Genomic DNA, 18,965 nt, shown 5'->3' with positions numbered 1-18,965 from the left:
ATGAGCCAGGGCGCAGAAGGTCAGGACTAGGAGCTGAGGGCTGGGAGCAGGTGGGCGCAGAGATGCAGACCAGCACCTGGAGGGAACTAAGGAACAGGGGAGACTTCTGGGGGCTCAGGGAGCAAAGAAGAGGCTTAAGGTACCCAAGTGCCAGGAGCTCTGCTGGGAGGGGACCAGGGTGGGACAGAGACTCTGCCAGGGGACAGCTGCCCAGAAAGGGAGGGGCACCTAGCAGCTCCAGGGAGAAGGGCCCAGGAGCAGAGCGGAACGAGGGGGGTGACCTGCGGCAGGTCAGAAGGCAGGGGCTGCTAAGGGCCAGCACCCCAGGGACAAAGCTCAGGGAGGCCACAGGTGAGCAGGCGACTGAAGACCAGGAAGGCAGGGGGCTTCTCAGGAACATGGAGAAAGCTACTAGAGCATGTGCGGGTGAGCAGGGGCTGGGAGGGCAGGGTGGCTGCTCCAGCATCTCCAGGAAGCAGGTAGGGCTTGTGCAGGTGGGTGGCGGCTGCGGGGCACAGGGCTAACACAGGATTTCAGGAAGCAGGCAGAGTTTATGCAGGTGGACAAGGGGCTGGGAGGGCAAGCAGCTGACCCAGGAAATCCAAAGAGCAAAGCCAGTCCTGGGAAAGAAATTCCCGGACTGGATCTGAACTAGGCTGAGGGCTCTGGGGCCGGCCAGAGGGGCTGGGGCTGTTCAAGGCCTGTAGCTCCAGGGACAAGGGTCAGAGAGGGTGTAGGTGAGCAGGGGGCTGCACCAGGAGGGCAGGGGGCTGCCACAGGGACTCAGAGAAAGCACGTAGACCTTGTGGAGGTGAGCAGGGGGCTGCCGCAGGAGCCCAGGGACATGGCAGAGAGTTTGAACTAAGGTCTGAGTAGCTGAGCAGGCCAAGCTGAGGGCTCCTGGGACAGCAGGACCCTTGAGCCCCTGAGGGGCTGGCCGGATGGCGTCCTGGGGTGGAGAGAGGGACTTCTGTGGGAATGAAGGAGAGGGGTCACCCCTGAGGGGACCCGATGGGCCCCAGTCCTTGGGCTCAAGGGCCCGTGGCGGGCTGGGAAAGGAGGGGTGGACGTGCCATAGCCTGGTGGGGTGAAACAGACCCTGGACCCAGCAGAGGGAAGGAAAGTGTGGGGCTCGTTCAGGGCCTGAGCTGGGCTGCCAGCCGGAGCAGAGCAGATGGGTCACAGTGAGAGGAGACAGGCCCGGCCAGGGATGTGCCCGGGCTGCTGGCACCGAACAGGCGAGGAAGGTGGGGGCAGTGTGGGGCCCCAAACTGTGCTGAGGGATGAGCTGGACTGAGGAAGGACAAGGGCATAAGGAAAGCAGGGACCTGAGAGCCACGAGCTGGGGTGGGGTCAGAGGCCCTGGTGGGAGGGGGAAGTGAGCTGAGGGGCTGCACGCTGGAGGTCCAAGAAGAGGGACCGGAGCTCCCCAAGGCACAGACTCGCAGCCGGCTGAGGCCACAGGGATGAATGGGGGGGGGCCAAGGAGGAGGCCTGCAGGGACAGAGTCTGGGGGGGCCAGGGCCCAGGTGCTCTGGCTGCAGAGCTGACCCAGAAGACACGGGCCCGGAGGGCAAACAGCAGGCCAGGCAAGGGGCCACGAGCAGGCTTCTGGGTGGTGGAGGCCCACCACACCAAGGACAGGCCCGCTTACCCAGGGCAGGGCCGGGCTGGGGCAGCAGGACGGTGAGCTCAGGGGACCAGCGGACGCTGGCCGGGAGCAGGCAGCACTGGTCAGGACTCAGACACAGGGTTCAGTCAGGCCAGGCACTTGCAGGAGGTTAGGGACCTGGGGGGCTGTCACCCAGGTGATCACCCAGCTCTGACCCACAGCTGCAGAGGCACGAGGCCCCAGGTGGTGAGGGCCCTGCCGGCCAGCTGGTTTGCAGACATTCTGCAAGCACATGGGTGCTGGGCTCAGGGGTGCCCAGACCTGGGCACGTGACACCCTGCCCGGACCCTCCCAGGGGTGAAGCCCCAATGGTCACACGGCCTGCTTTCTTGCAGGCTCCAGCAAGGCCACTTCGGTTTATCCTCCGACTGCTGGATGTGGGGACACACCTGGCTCCACGGTGCCCTTCGGCTGCCTGGTCTAGGGCTAAATCCCTGAGCCGGTGACGGTGACCTGGAACTCGGGCGCCCCGTCCAGCGGCATCCACACCTTCCCGTCCATTCTCATGTCCTCGGGGCTCTACTCCCTCAGCAGCTTGGCGACCATGCCCGCCAGCAGCTCGGCCGGCAAGACCTTCATCTGCAACGTAGCCCACCAGGCCAGCAGCACCAAGGCGGACAAGCGTGTGGGCAAGAGGACAGGCCTCAGGGAGGGCGTCCACTCCCAGACAGGACCGAGGTCAGCCCTCCTCCCGGCTCGAACCACATGCCAGGATGGCGACCTCGGCCCAGGGTATCAGAGGGGATGCGGTCTCCTCACCTGAAGGCCTCCCAGGCTATGTGAGGGGTCCTCTGGGTGTTTCCACCAGGTTCAAGGTGGTCACAGGCTGGACAACTCTAACCCACAGAACTGGTGCCGATCTGCACCTTCCACAAACTGTCCCTGACCTAAACTCCACCCAGGGCCATCTCCCGCCCACAGGAACCCCCCATCTGCTCTCTCTGCAGTGCTCCACAGCGAAGACCCCAGCTCCCAGTGTCCCAAATGCCCAGGTAAGGGAGCCAGGCTACACCCTCCATCGCAAGGAAGTGACCAGACACCAGGCCCCGCCTGATGAGGGAAACGTGTGCCCTACAGGAGGCCCGTCCAAGTGCTGACCCACATCTTGTTTCCCCCTCCAGCCCCTGAGCTCCTTGGAGGGCCCACGGTCTTCATCTTCCCCCCGAAACCCAAGGACGTCCTCTCCAGCACCCGAACACCTGAGGTCACGTGCCTTGTGGTGGACGTGGGTAAGGAAGACCCTGAGATCGAGTTCAGCTTGTCCGTGGATGACACAGAGGTACACACGGCTGAGACAAAGCCAAAGGAGGAACAGTTCAACAGCACGTACCGCGTGGTCAGCGTCCTGCCCATCCAGCACCAGGACTGGCTGACGGGGAAGGAGTTCAAGTGCAAGGTCAACAACAAAGCTCTCCCGGCCCCCATCGAGAGGACCATCTCCAAGGCCAAAGGTGGGATGGACAACGGGCGCGGGAGGGTCCTTTGGGGCTGCTCAGAGTGACCGTCATGCTCGCAGTCACACCTGTCCCCACAGGGCAGACCCAGGAGCCACAGGTGTACACCCTGGCCCCACACCAGGAAGACCTGGCCAAGGACACCGTGAGCGTAACCTGCCTGATCAAAGGCTTCTACCCACCTGACATCAACGCTGAGTGGCAGAGGAACGGGCGGCCGGAGGCAGAGGGCGCCTACGCCACCACGCTGCCCCAGCCGGACAACGCCGGGACCTACATCCTCTACAGCAAGCTCTCGGTGGGAAAGAACACGTGGCAGTGGGGAGAAGTCTTCACCTGTGTGGTGATGCACGAGGCTCTACACAGATCACTCCACCCAGAAATCCATCTCCTAGTCTCCGGGTAAATGAACCTCACCCCAGCACCCAAGCGAACCCCCCTCCCCGAGGCTCTCAGGGTCCCACGTGGACGCCTGAGCCCCACCCCTGTGTACATACCTCCCGGGCCAGCATGAAATAAAACACCCAGTACCTCCCTGGGGCCCTGCAACACTGTCATGGTTCTTTCTGTGCAGAGCTCCGGCGCCCGCCGGGCCTGCGGGAGGCGGGGGCAGGCCAGGCTCTGAGGACAAACTTGGTGCCAATGGAGGCAGGCAGCAGCCCAAGGCCAGAGAGGGGGCTCTGCCAGAGGCAGCCGCTCCCCAGGGTCCAGGGTCCGGCCAGCACCTACTCAGGCTGGAGCGTGTAGAGGGGACTGGTAGAGCCTCCCAGGGACCCTCACGGAAATGAGTGCACGGTTCTTCCCACCTCTGTCCAAGCCCAAATGTGGGACAGTGGCAGGTCCTTGTCCCCGCAGTTCCCGTCCCTGGGGCCTTGATAGTCCACGTGATGACACCTTGTCAACATGGGAGCCACGCCTGGCCGGCGATGGGGGCACAGGCCTCCTGCTCCCAGGACACACGGAGATCAGGCCCCACCTTCCCACAGGCGAGGTGCTCGGGGCCAGATCTGTAACCTCGAGGGGACACTCACCCAGGCCCACAGGAAACAAGCCCTCTCATGGAGCACACCAGCCTGCACACCCCTCGTCCACCTGCAGACTCACGCACACACACGTGCCTGTGCAACTGCACACAAGGGCACAACCACACAAGTGCACACAAGCCAGCCTTGCTCACTGGGTCCTCAACGGGGTATCCGCCCGGGGCCAGACCAGAGCCTGGAGCCGGGTCTCATGAACCCTCTGTGGACACCAGCTTGGTCCCCACTCCTCAAAGCCCCAGCAGCACTGACCACACTCTGACCACACTGGCCAGCTCAGACCCCCACCCCTCCTCTCCCCAGGACACCTGCACCCCCTCCTCAACAGACAGAGACCCAACACACCACTGGTCCCTAGCACGCCCACCCCACCCCCTCAGGCACACAGGGACACCCCAAGGTTGCCTACGCCCTTCCCTGCAGTAGGACCCACCACAGACCTGCTCTGCAGACCCCTGCCGTCTAGGCCTGGCCTCCGGTGGGAGGGAAGGCAGGGGTCAGGGCACCCTCTTCCCAGAGGACCCCATGAAAGGCACCGCAGAGGAGACGATGAGGGACACGCACTGGCCAGGCCGAGATCTGGGCCCAAGGAGTCCGGCCAAGACTGAGGCCCAAGCTGGAGGAATGGGGGACACGAGGTCGGTGCCCAGGGATTGACCTCAGGGAACCATTGATCCAGCCCCCTAAGGGGATCCTAGTGCCCCACCCGCCCTGTCACAGACAGACCCACCCCCAGGTGCCACTGACCCTGCCCTGGCACGTGACAGGCAGCCACAGAGCTGACCACCCCCTCCCCATCCAGAGCCACTCCTGGAGGAAGAGATCTGTGCCGAGGCCCAGAGCGGGGAGCTGGATGGGCTGTGGACCACCATCTCCATCTTCATCACCCTCTTCCTGCTCAGCGTGTGCTACAGCGCCACAGTGACCCTCTTTAAGGTGGGCGGGCCAGGCCAGCTGTCCCTGCTGTCGCCACACAGTGCCCGCACAGTCCCCCTTCCCTGTCCACTCCCTGTCCCTCCATGTCCCTCCCTGTCCCCTTCCTGTCCCCTCACAGTCCCGTCACTGTCTCCTCACTCTCCCCTCTTGTCCTTTCTGTCCACTGTCCTCTGTCTCTCCATTTCATTCTGTTATCTCACTGTCTCTCTCTGTCCCTGTCGGGACCTCCCTGTCCCTGGCTGTGCACATGGAGTCCTCGCGCCACCCCACCTGAGTACACTCGCGGCCGGCAGTCCCCGGGCTGGGAGGCCAGGTCCTTGCGGGCAGCTGGCACGAGGGCCCCGGCTGTGCCCACACCCGCCGTCCCTGCAGGTGAAGTGGATCTTCTCCTCGGTGGTGGAGCTGAAGCGGACGATCGTCCCAGACCACAGAAACGTGATCGGGCAGGGGGACTAGCGTGCCCTCTGGGGGTGTCCACGGCCACCCCAGGCCCCAGAGGTACCCCGTTCATCACTCTGAGCTGCTCAGCCACTACTTCGCCCGCTGCCCTGCCAGCTCTGATCTCTCGGCCGTGCTCACCCGCATCTCCATCCTCCGACCTCACGGCCACCACCGACCACACCCTGCACCCTGCCCACCTTCAGGGGACCAAGTGGACAGCAGGTGCTACCACCAACCTGAGCCGAGGGGTCTGCCTGTCCTCACCGGGAGTGCCCGGGGCACCCTGGGGTTCCCTTGGATGAGCAGGAGGCTGGCATCCCGGGGCAGTGGGCAGGGATTGCTCTGTGGACACCATCAGGTTGGTCATCAAGCAGGGTCCCCAAGGGGAGGCGCCTGTGTCAGATCCTTGGTGGGAACATATGCAGCCCTGGCCAACGTCTCACAGCAGGGAGGCTTTTGGATGTGCCACCAACGGTCAGCCAAGTACTCAGCTCTGAGTAGGGCCAGGGCCCATGGCCCCTACAGGAGCCAGGCCTGCCAGGAAGGGGGTGAGGTCTCCCCACTCCAGCTTCCCAGAGACGGGCCTGGTGACCGGGTCCCCCAAGGGCAGGACACAGCCTCGCTGGACACAGAAATAGGGACACTGGCAAAACAGGGCAGTGGCCACAGCCAGCCTGTCCTGTGGCCAGCGGCCTGAGACACCTTCAGCAGGAGCTCCCCTGCACTGGGTGGTGGGGTGAGAGGCGAGCCCCGGGAGGAGGGAGCCCGACAGCCTGGCGTCCCGGCCCGAGACCCCTGGGCCTCTCCTGTCTTGTCCCTGGATGGGGAGGGGCAGGCCCCAGTGCCGGGTGGTGGCAGGGGAGGGGGGGCTTGCTACAGCCAGAGGTCACGCCAGGCCTGGCTTGGGAAGCTGTGCATCCTTTCTAAATGTCTGGAGCCCATGAACTTTCTGCGCTGTTTATCTTTGGTTTGGGTTTTTTGTTGGGAGACTCTGGCTTGTCATGTTTTGGGTTGTGGAGACAATAAAGCATCCTTTACCATTCCATAGCTCTCTGGGAATTGCTCTATGTTGCGGCCCCTCCCCTGGTGACTCCACAGCCTGGCCGCCCTCCACACCCTCCCAGTCCCAGGCCCCAGCTCTCCTCCGACCACACCCATCCCTGGGGTTCCCTGGGGGCGCAGAGTCAGCAGCAAGTCCCAGGTGTCGGACGCCTGGTCACCACGGCTGCTGTAACACACAGCACAGTCGAGTTGGAACCACAGAAATTATTGCCTCCCATCCTGGAGCAGCACGTCCCAGGTCGAGGAGCGTGAAGGCCACTGTGCCCACCGGCTGCCAAGGGTGCAGGGACGGAGTCAGGACTCGGTCCTCCCGGGAGGCCAGACCCTGAGCTCCAGTCCCTCCTGGTGGTTCCATCTCAAAGGAACAGTCTCAGGTCCCGGGTTGTAGGAGACACAGCACTCCCCAGAGGGCAGACACAGGAGCCACAGCTGTCTGCCCTTCGCAGGAAACGCTCCAGGAAATGGAGGCCAGCGCCTGGTCGGGGCTGGCTCTGCTGGGCGATCCTCGCCAGCGCTTCAGGAGATCTCAGTCACCCACAGGACATGGCCCTGTGCGGCTGGACATTGTCCAAGTGTCTATGTGAGCCTTTCAGTGTGTCAGGGCAGAGGGGGTGAAACCAATGTGCCGAGTCTGTGGCTCCACGGCCCCAGGGGAGGCCGAAAGGACAGGCTCCTGGAGGGGAGCTGGGACCAGCACTGAGTGTCTATCAGTAAAGCCACAGCACCCTAGGGCTGTTGGAAAGGGCCATTCCAGCTTCCTGTGGGGGACAGGCAGACAGACAGACAGACAGAGAGACAGAGGAAGACAGAGAATTTTATGCAGGAAAGGGACAGCTCGCTGCAGTGGGCTCTACACCAAAGACGGTGAGGCCATGGGGCAGGCAGCTGTGTCCAGGGGCATCGCTGGTCCTCAGGGACCCTGCCAGGCGTGAGGACACTGGGCACCCTCTGCCTCCAGGGCTCTATCGGGGCTCCAGAAACCATCCTGGGGGTCTTCCCCACTCACAATCTCCCTCACACGGAACACCTAACCAACAAGCTGAACCTGCTAATGGTCCCTGCAGCCTGCCCGGCCCCAGGCCCTGCCCCTCACCTCCATCCCCTGGACCACAGATCTGCCTCCAGCCAGACATTCCCATGGGGACCCCAGGACGGTCAAAACCGGGCTGGCCCCACGGGTCCTTGAGGAGCACCAGTCCCAGAACAGCTGCCCCCACCAGGCCTGAGGGCCCCGTCATGACCCTGGGGCAACACCAGGCCACAGCAGTCCCCCATGCACAACCCCTCCTGGGCCCCTGGAAGCGAAGTGGCCGACGCCTTCCCTTGAGCCCCTGTGTCAGCACCGGTGTGAGCCTGAGGTCAGCCTCCTGCTGCTCCTGACCCCTCGGGGCCCTGCCCCGGGCAAGACCTCCGACACACTCCTGTCCGTGTCTCACCTCTCCTGCCCGCACCCCCATCCACATCTTACACACACGCACACACACACACACACACACACACATCGTGGGCTGCCACCCCACTGCGCTCCTGGGCTCCCACCAGGACCCCCTCCTCCCGCCCTCCAAGGGGAACGTCTGTCAGTCTGAGCCTTGAATAACTGGATTGCTGTCCGTGTGTGGTGTCCGTGGATGTGGGGAAAAGAAACCCTTGTGCTCTGTTGGTGAGGACATAAAATGGCATTGCCATTGTGCAAAACACTTTGGAAGCCCCTCAGAGAAATTTCAGAAACAACTACCACACTTGCAGCAATCTCACTGCTTAGAATAACCCCGAGCGAACATACAACAGGTCTTAAAGAGACACTTGAACACCCACTGCACAGCAGCTCCGTTGACAATACCTACCACGAGGCAGGAACTCGAGCGTCCTTCCGTGGATGGACAGATGAGCACGATGTGGGCTGAGCGTACAATGGAACAGTACTGCCCCTGAAGAAAGAAGAACATTGTGACGTGTGTGACAGCACGGGGGCACCTGGGGGACATCGGAACGCGTACCGTGAGCCAGGGGCAAGACGGTGAATCGTGTGCGATTCCACTTGTGTGAGCGATTAGGAGTGGCCGCATTCCCAGAAAGAGAAAACACAGAAGTGGCTGCAGCCGGGGGAGAAAGGGGGGTTGTTGTTTACGGGCATAGGGTTTCACACGTAAAGACGGGGAGAGTTATGGAGACACAGGTGGTCGTGATTGCACTGTATGAATGTATTTACTGTCCCCAAAACCCGGAGAGAGGTTTAACATGGTACACTTCCTTAGGGGCAAATCCTATTCTTTTACCACAATAAAAAAAGAACTTTTAAGCAGGAGAAATCTAACCCATTGAATAAAATCTGAACACCTTCAGGAAGACCTGGAGCCTGTGTCTCTCCCTGTGGAAGAAACCGGTGGCAGCAGGATGGAGCTGCACACCTGCCTGGCCCAGGGCTGGACCCCCTGCGGAGGCCAGCGGGCGCCGGAGGAGCAGCTTCTCCACACTGACGGCGTGAGGGTGCAGGTCAGTGACAACGTGCACGGCTGTAGCACAGCCCCCCAGCCAAAGGACTGCTCCTTCAGTTTGCTCTCCAACAGGTGTAAACTTCTCTTCTGAACAACCCTAACCTAGAGACACACAAAGGGAAGGGAACGCTAAGAAAGCTGCTTACGGCTTAGCTAACCTGACGTAGAACAAGAACAGCTCAACCCACTGCTTGTCGGCCACCGTGGACCACGTTAAGCTTCCCAATTAAAAGACAGCAATACAGTTTGTGTCTCCACCTAGTGCAGGGAAATTGTCTCAGATACAATATAAAACTGCCAACCCTCCTCCAGGAAAGACTTGAACTCCCATTGTCCATCTTACGTATCTTCGGCTGATGTTCATTTCTCATGTTCATGAATAACCTCCGTCTTGGGTGTCCATGTTGTCTAAGTTTTTTTTATTAGAGCAGTTAGTCCATTTATATTTAAAGTAATTACACAAATGAAAGGATTTACTTCTGTCATTTTTCTAATTGTTTTCTAAATATTGTACCTTTTTTGATTCTCAAATTCTCTATTACTCCCTTTTTGTGTTTAATTTTATTTTGCAATGTGCCATTTTTGTTCTTTTAAAATTTCCATTTCTGTATTTTTTTTTTTTTGGTATTTTATTAGTGGTTGTGTTAGGGATAACAATTGACCTCTTCAGTTTATTATGACTATATATGTGTGTGTGAATGCATGTGTGTGTATACATGTCTGTGTGTGCACATGTGTGCATATATGTTTATAACAGCTAAAAATAAGGTGAATTTAAAGATACAAGTATAGATATATATACATATACATAATAAATAAACAGTATATTAATTTCCTCTGTAGTTCTGTATAGTAAGAGAGACATAAACCTGTGCACGTGGGGACATGTCATTGTGGTAAACGTAGAGGAAGCATGAAAAGCACATTTAAGCCCAGACACAACTACACCAAGCTTTAGGAATTATAATGTGCTGCCATGCATTGTAGGTGAGTTAACCCATTCAACTATTTCATGAGGTAGGTATACTTTTGGTGTGGTTTTTGATAGTTGAGATAATTGATGCAAAATGCTTGAAGTTGCATAGGTAGTAAGTGATGACAGTGAATTTGAAATCCAGGTCTCTAAATACAGACTCTAAATCCTGTGATTTTTCCAGTATTTTATAAAATTTACCAACCAGTCAATTCTTAATTGTCCATATGCAAATTATTAATGTCAGTCTCATAGTCACCAGCTCATACATCAAAACTTTCTGGTATATTTTAATTTGTTTGTATGCCTTCACTTTAAATCAATGTATGTAACACTTCTGTGTTTGAAAAATTAGCAAAAATTATCAATTTTACATGATAGTATTTTGTGATGTTTCTTGTTCTGCTCACTTTATAAATCTAAATTGACTGTCATTGCTGTGTCTTGCATCTCAGGGATCACGTTTTCCTTCAGATCCACACTATGCAGAATTGATTCAAAGTCCTTGAAGCATAGCTGGATGTGAAATAAATGAAAGTCTGCCTAATACTCGGATTTAGGTCTACAAATTTAGATGGAAAAAATAAGCTGCCAGTTATCACAAGTATGTTCTAAATTATTTTGCTTGGAAAACAGTTCTCCTATTCCACAGAGTTTTCACAACTTCTATTTAAATGAGTTGAATGTAAGCCAGTCCTTTTCAGGTACATCTGAACATGAAAATGACCAAATTAAATCATTTTCTCTAAAGACTGACAAGAACTTGATTAAAAAAAAAAAAGAATGATTAGCAAATCATAAACTCCATGCAAACACAATCTGCCTGTGAGAAGAGGTCTAAAGGGGCAAACGTGGAAAGTTAGGAGAAAAAAATATTATTTTGGAAGCCATTAAGATTTTATTCTAGGAGTATTTTTGCTGCAAGTCTAATACCATATTCATAATGAAATCCTCTGCTGTAATATTTTAATCATCAGCCATGTCTCTATTCTTTGATCTAACAAATTCCAGGATAATTTGTCCTATTATTCTAATGAGTTAGGCTTACAGTCCTTTCTGATTTTGCTTACATAATCCTATTAACCATTTCCAGATTAACTATTATTCATAAAATCATTTAATCTTTACCCTATTGACATGAAATCTATCTTAACATTGTTAGCTGTACAGTTCTCCAACCTCTCAGCTTTCGAGTTTCCCAAATATTATATTCATCAATGTTTTATTCACTTTCTCCTGCTTTAAGATACTTTTTTTGCTCTAGGTATTATATGACTTTAATATTTTAGATTTCTTTTTTTTTCCTTTTTTGGTTCAGCAGAGAAATAGACAAGATCTGTATACCTACAAAGAGGGAGTTTTAATGCCCTTAAGTAAAAGAGGTAAGTGCAGAGAGAATAGATTTCACAGATAGAAGAATGGGTAATGTTACAGAGCAAGACTAGGGAACTGGAACAACCCATGATTCCAGGGGCCCAGGGAAGGACATGAAACTGCCCACAGGCAATGTGGTTTGTGTGTGTGTGTGTGAGAGAGAGAAAGGGGGTGGCGGGAGTGAAGGAAAGATGAGATAGGGAGAAAAAATAGACAGGTGGGTAGATAGACTGATTAACTATAATATATTTCTATTTGTGCTTTTTAAGTGTAGTCAGTCTCAATGAACAACTTTTCACTGTTTGGTGAATTGAATGTGTAAAAAGATAATAATAAATGCACTAATAAGATAATTTAATCCTTCCTCCAAAAGAGAGGGCCTGCTAAGATGGTGGGGGTGGGGTTACTGCAGACAGGAAAGTCAGTATCATTTTGTGTTTATGCTTCCTATTGGAATAAAATAATTTTTCTCCAAAGATAGGCAAGCCAAATAATTCACTTTTTTATAGTATTCTCAAACTGCCACAATAACTCATATTATAGAATGTCTTCTTGGTTCATAAAGAGCACGATTAATGTGGGCAAATCCACAGAGGATAATGTTTAAGTGTGCTGTGTCATCTGCTTGGCCTTTCCTTCTCAGTTAAGAGTGTCATAACATGCAATCCAGGCAAGTCATAAGAACGTCTTAATGAAATATGCATAGTTTTTAATTAGAAAGAATGGCATATGTATTTTTATGACATTCTTGAACTTTTAAATAATAGAAGAAAGTGGACTGAATCCACAACTTAAATTTTGTGCAGCACAATAGACAACAATACACAATGTATAAAAGACTCTACCATGGTGCTTTATTTACTTAATTAATAGCATGTAAAACTTAGATCGAATTAATTTCCACCAGCATCTTATTTAGATATGTGGTCCAATCTTAATGTAACATTAAATGATCTTAAACAATTTTCTGATGCTTTATAAAATTATTTCCAGCTAAAGAAATTCATACCTGGGTTCATATGATAGAAAGTTGGAAAAGTGAACTTTTGTGTGTGGTTGTATAAAGAACATATTGATTGAATAATAATCAGTAATTAAGCATCTACCTCTAGATAGAAAAATTTCAAAATTCTTAAAATGAGAAACAAGGAAAGTGCTTCTGCAAGTTTCTGCAATGTTTCCACTTAAAATATCATTTTAAAAATGCAGTAAACATCCAAGTAACTTTATGTGCTATTGATTGTGTATCAAATATCAAATTACCTCTTTGGACAGGGATTTTATCTTTAAAATGTATATTCTTTCCAGGAAAACTATATTATTTGAAACTTCATGGTACTTAAAACACTTTCATGAGTTAATAAATAATTATTTTATTAATATGATTTTAAAAGTCAAAGAATAAATTACTAATATGCTTGAGTAATAATGATTAAATGACATTCCCTGGGTCAAAAAGATTTAATGTAAAAGAAAAAGACTTGCCTTTTGAGTTAATACAATTTTTTAAGAATTAAACATTTTCATTCAATTACTGTGGGTAATTAAATTGCTCTCATTATTACAAAACATACACACAGATATTGCTTCAAAATATTTGTATTTGTGTGTTTGTGTGTGTGTTTAGCTAAAAAAGCATAAAGAAAGGAAATCTTAAGTTGAAGAAGAAAAGATACTTTTAAATGAAAAATAAATGAGATATCTATAGTTGCTTTTTTATTTTGAATCTTTTGAAAGGTTCAGGTCATTTTACAATCTTGAAAATAGGATACAATCAATAAAGCTTAAAAATCGCAAATGTATAAAGTTATAGAAATGTTTCTGGTATCAACTTTCCATCTTTCATTAGAAGAAGATATTGACAATAATGGATTATATGAAACAAGGTCTCTTAATATTGAGTTCTTTTGTATATAGTGCCAGGAGTGCTGAAAAGTGGGAGTAGATGGATTTTTGCTCTTGTTTTTTCCTTGCTATGACACCTGAGTCTCAGGAAAGATAGACTTTGAGTCCATTTGACTCTAGTGCATACGTTGACAGAAGGCAAGTTTGTTGTACTATTCAGTTAGGCAGATCAGCTGTTCACCAAGAACCTGGCACATAACAGACACAACGTAAGTTACAGTTAGACAATGGAGTGAATAGATCTATGGGCTCTTTGGGTTACATTCAAGGCAATTCTAAAAAAGCTTTGGTGGCTGACTTATCAGTTTGTTCTCACCCTAGTACCAGAAATCCTAGGAAAAGTGTGGCTTAGGATCTCTTACCCTTTAGATTGAAGTTTGTACTGGAGTTGTCCTGGGAATGCCCTGGTTATTTTATTAGAGCCTGGAGGTCTTTTCCAAGATAATCATACTAAAGGAATACAGTGTTCTGAAGAAACTTTAGGGGATATATCTCTTTAAAAAATATCTACATATACATTATGTCTGAGTATATATCTACACATATGCTTATATATGTTATATATATATAATATATATGCAAATATATAATTTGTTACAGGTATACCTTGTATACATTTAGATTTTGGAGTTGATTTGTATCTGCTTGAGACCATCTTTAATGTTATAAAGCTACAGAGATACAGGATTAGGAGCATTTGGAAGAGAACTGCCATTTAGGTGTCTTTGAGTCCTAAGAGGGGTTCTGAAAGATCTCTGGCTCACAGGAGATAATACTAGCTATATATTTAAAGAATAAGTGGCCAGGTTCCTTTCTTTTCTCCTTCCTTTTTTTCCCTTTTATTTCTGCTTCCTTTCTTCCTTAATTTTACATACAGTACAGGTACAGAAGGAAACAACATGTACAAAACAAGAGTAAACATTTTCTCATGTGTTTTTGGAGACTGTTGCTGTCTCCAGTTCTCTGTTCCCTTTCCAAGGAAGCCCAGTCATCAGTAGGTACACCTTTATGCTTTTCTTCTTCTTTCTTTCTTCTTCTTCTCTTTCTTTCTTTCTTTCTTTCTTTCTTTCTTTCTTTCTTTCTTTCTTTCTTTCTTTTCTTTCTTTCTTTCTTTCTTTCTTTCTTTCTTTCTTTCTTTCTTCTTTCTTCTTTCTTTCTTTCTTTCTTTCTTCTTTCTTCTTTCTTTCCTTTCTTTCTTAATTTTTAACTTTCCTCATAGTTACCATGATAGTCTGCAAACTCCTGGCCCATAAACATATACATACATGGGCCAAGAATATTATGTATATATCTAATGAGCCGGATGAAGTTTTACTTCTTTTGCTTGTATTTTCACCATTAAACTCCTTATATCCTAAACACTAACCCTTCACCCCAACCATATTCTTTTAATATTTACTCTTAACAAAGCAACAAATATAATAAATATTTTATTAAAAGTGTGTTCTTTTGAGGGGCACAGGGAATGATCAATTTAATATAAAGTGAATGCTTTTAATTATGAGCATCAGAGTGTATTTTACATTGATTCATGATACCATGAAGATTAGTGAAAAAGGAAACATGTAATAAGCATATTGCTACAGGTATATGTAGATGGGGTTTAGAAGAGAATCACAGAAGAATTAAATTAATAATATAAAACAGGTCAAAAAAGGTAAATTGCCTTTGAAAATGCTCAAATTTTTAACATACCTTATTAAAAATCTAGTTAAGAATTTGACAGCTATCCAATTAATGTAAAAAATAAAAAGGAATGAGATAGGTACTTAAATATAAGATTCAAAGCAAAGAAAACAACTAAAATACACATTTTAACTGCTGGAGGGACAACATGATATCTTAATAACACAATTCAAATCTTTGCCCAAGATACTCATTTTTTGCAACTTTGTGATTAATTTATATATCTGAGTTGTATAGTAGAGATTTGAAGCAGAAGATTGAACTGGGGAAAAATACTTCTTGAAACAGCTATAGATTTTGAGTAAACACATAAATAATTCAATATGTTGGTTATATTAATCAATTAGTCTATATCCATAATTATATTTTGTTATGGATATGTATGAGTACAAATTTAATGCATTGATATTTCTTTATAATTTCATTTTTTATCTGTTCTTTCATGTTCATTGCTTCTGCATTATTTATCTGCTATATTGTTTGTTCATACAAGTTTATTTCTTATAAAGGTGTGCCTTTCATCGTCACGCACGTTTCCCTTTATTTTGGTAAATATCTCCTTTGTCTTGATATTACTTCTGCATTTTCAATATTATTTTTCTTTATATTTGACAGATACAATTTTGTCAACCACTTATTAGTACTTTATTATATTTTCTATCTTAAGATTTAATTTATATTTTAATTTAAATATAAAATTCATTGATATGAATGTATTTCAATATAGTTTTAATGATCATTTTGTTACTTCACAACCGATTGCATATTTTAGTTTTATCTTGAATTTTTAATGTCAAGAAAGTTGACACTGTCATTCCTGTTTTATAAACAGATGTTTGTTTTTATCCTCGATTCCTTGCTTCCCTCAAATCTTCAGCTAAGATCAGTTTATTTTTGTGAAGTATAACCTTTAGAATTATAGGGCATTTGGGCAGTAAATATTATCAAGTTTTACTTGTTCAAATATATCTATTTTTTATGGACTTTTAAAAAAGATTTTTGTTTGTTTTGTTAATGGAGGTACTGGGGATTGAACCCAGTTTTATATTCCCTTCCACTAAATTCAAAATTATACACTCTGTTTGTTTAATGGTTAACCTATAATTTATATTAAGCATTGTTAACATTTCAACATATAAATTTAATTCAATCTTTTGCTTTCCTTTTAGCTAACAAAGACCTTCGATCAATGTCAATGCATTTACCACTCCAACCTTTTTGCAGTTTTCATGTTTTAAAATTATATTTTATTTAATCACAAGACATTTTATTACTATGAAGTGTGACTTGAATATAGTGTTTACTTGCTTTGTTCATGGATGTCTTTCTTTAATTTCCTTTTTTTGTTCTATTTCAGACTCCCTAGCTAGAATAACATTCCTTCGGCCTAAAGTTAATTCCTTTACAATTCTGTTTAAACTTCCAAAAATTGAGAAGAAAATGGCCAACAAATTAATAGAAACATTAATGATATTTATGTAGTATTTTCACATAAAAATAAATAAATGTGACCCTTAAATATATGAAAAAAGCTTAAACCTATTTTGAAATCCTTTATTATATATAAATCCTTATAATAAAGGATTTCAAAATAATATACTGCAAAAACATTATTCAGCTACCAAATTATCAACAAATGAAATGTCTGACAACATATTCTGTTGGCCAGCCTCTAAATAATGATGCATTCTCAAGCATTGCTGATGGGAATGAAAAATGGTACAACACTATGGAGGGGATTTTGCAATACCTAATGAAAGTATACACACGGTCATCTTATAAATTCAGGAATCCTATTTCTAATAATCTGTCCAAAGATACAATGGCATAAACATAAAATGTTATATTTCATCTTTATTATACGAAAAAATTAAAAACAAGCATGTGGATGCAAGTAAAAATTCTGCTTTATAATTTTGAACTTGGAATTATGTATATATTTTACATAATTCAAAGTGAAATAAATAAAATAACCTAATATAACAATTATTAAAATTGAAAATAATGAAATGAAACCTATCTACGTATAAACTTGGTGGCATAATCCCACTACGAGGAATCATATTTGTGCAGTAAACCTACAATATTTTGGCTCTGTTGCTAGTAATGTATAGCCTGCAGTTAAAAAACAAACCTTTAGATAAATCTTAAGTTTCACATATTAAACTCATTATTTAAGTATTATGAATATGGCTATGTTGAAGTATTAGTATTCATGTGTGGGTACGTAGATATCAGTAAATTGAAATAAAATGAATTAGTTACTGTGTTCCTTTTAATGTCTTAGGAATTAAGTTTTCAAGTGGAAAAGAGGTACAATTATAAAATCTAAGTAGTCAAATAAATTTTACAATGTTGAATTTCAAGGTTCTCTAAAAAATGCATATCTCCAACTTTGTTCATTGAAGTGTCCTACAAGCAATGGCAACCCAGAAAGACAAGCACCCCAAACACCCAGATGATAGTCTCTAAATAGAATTCTGTACAATTCTTAACTGTTATCGCCACTAATATTTGAAATATTATAACCTCAAACAATGGCCTCCATTCTCTCTCTCCCCTTCTCCTTCTGGAACTCTGACTAGATGGTTGAAACCTCACACTCTGTACCTCTTCATTTATCAGTAGGCTGAGTTAAATGCATCGCTTGAGTTTCCCTGATCTTGATGATTTGAACTTATTGTCTGTAAAGTGGCCAACTTGTAGATATAAAGTTTCGAACAATTATTTGGTTTTTTTTCACTGTGCACTGACTAGCACCAAGATAACTTTTTAAGAAATCCTGAAATAAGAGATTTATTTTTAACTCTTCCATCCCTCTTCTCTCTGTCCCAGGGCTAATGCCCCACAGCCACGCCCCCCGCCAGACCCTGATCGGTACCGCTCGGCCCGACTCGCCACAACCCGAGCAGCAGGAGCACGAGCAAGAGGGTCCACGCTTCCGGCGGGAGGATGAGGGGCGCGCGCGCACGCGCCGATGCGCCTGCGCAGACGCGGAACAGCCCGAACTTGAAGAAGACGGGCGGGAGCCAACTGCTCCCGGAACAGCTCCTGGAGGAGGAACGCGGCCTGGGGTCTGGGCCGCCGCTTCCTGCCGCCGCCGCTGCCGTCGCCGAGCCGGTAAGGGGGAGCTTCGAGGGGGCGCGCAGGTCGGGAGCCGGCAGGTGAAGCCTGGGCTGCGCTCGCGGGTAGCGGTGCGTAGGTGAGGCCCGGGCCTCGCGACCCGTTAGGACACTGAGGTGGGTCGGGGGCCACCGGGTGGTTCGTGGTGCCCACTTCTCCTTCCCGCTCATTAGTAGTACGGGCGCCTGTTCGTTGCCGCTTATACCCGGGGGGGGGTAGCGGATGCCGCCACCCCAGGAGGTGGGAGGGCACCGGGCAGCCAGGGAGCACGTCCGACTGGCCCTCAGGCCATGGCCTGTTCCCAGGAGGCGGGTGCGGTGCTGTCAGGGTGCGGGGGCGGCGGCGGCGGCGGCGGCAGCGGGGAGAGGGGTCTACCCTTGGGAGCCTGTCAATTTCCTCCCATCTCTCCTGCGTCCTGTCCTAGGGGCAACTTTTGCTGTCCAGATTTGCAGGGCCTATGTTGCAGGTCATTTCTGCCCCTGGGAGATGAGGAGGTGCTGTCAGGGTGCGGGGGCGGTGGCAGCGACAGCTGGAAATGGGAGCATATTCCCGCTCTAGCATAGGCAGCCCCAATCCTGCCATTGCTGCTGCTGCTGCTGCTGCTGCTGCTGCTGCTGCTGAGCCCCCCCCCCGCACCGACCACACCCTGCCTACCTCCCAGGAGCAGGCTGACAGGGAGAGATTCTTTCCAGGAAGCCAGGGCAGCAGAGGCTGCCCCCCAACCCTGGCCAGGCAGCGGGGGAGTTGGGAGGAAGTTGACTGGCTCTCCCAGGGCAGCTCACCTCCCCGCCTCTGCCTCTGCCG

At 48.5% G+C, this 18,965-nt stretch overlaps 1 protein-coding gene across 8 annotated transcripts in view; it reads left to right on the top strand.

Annotated features, from left to right (window-relative positions):
- The window catches only part of LOC106729438, a 121,926-nt gene that overhangs the window by 67,133 nt on the left and 35,828 nt on the right, over positions 1-18,965 (top strand). For 3 of the 8 annotated variants that reach the window (XR_004317749.1, XM_032474328.1, XM_032474329.1), the window contains exon 1: positions 17,864-18,158. The exons of 4 other annotated variants lie outside the window; for them this stretch is intronic. Coding sequence is in view for 2 of the 4 variants with exons in the window: in XM_032474328.1 (XP_032330219.1) it covers positions 17,879-18,158 (280 nt within the window). In the remaining 2 variants the exon portion in view is untranslated. Of the gene's footprint in view, positions 1-17,155; positions 18,159-18,965 lie in introns of those variants that run through there. One more of the 8 variants, XR_004317748.1, reaches the window with a different exon arrangement.

The sequence above is a fragment of the Camelus ferus genome, chromosome 36 (genome assembly GCF_009834535.1).
Source record: "Camelus ferus isolate YT-003-E chromosome 36, BCGSAC_Cfer_1.0, whole genome shotgun sequence".
In the NCBI taxonomy this organism is placed as follows: domain Eukaryota; kingdom Metazoa; phylum Chordata; class Mammalia; order Artiodactyla; family Camelidae; genus Camelus; species Camelus ferus.
The sequence above is the reverse complement of the archived record's forward strand: the minus strand, read 5'-3'. Positions and strand labels throughout refer to the sequence as shown.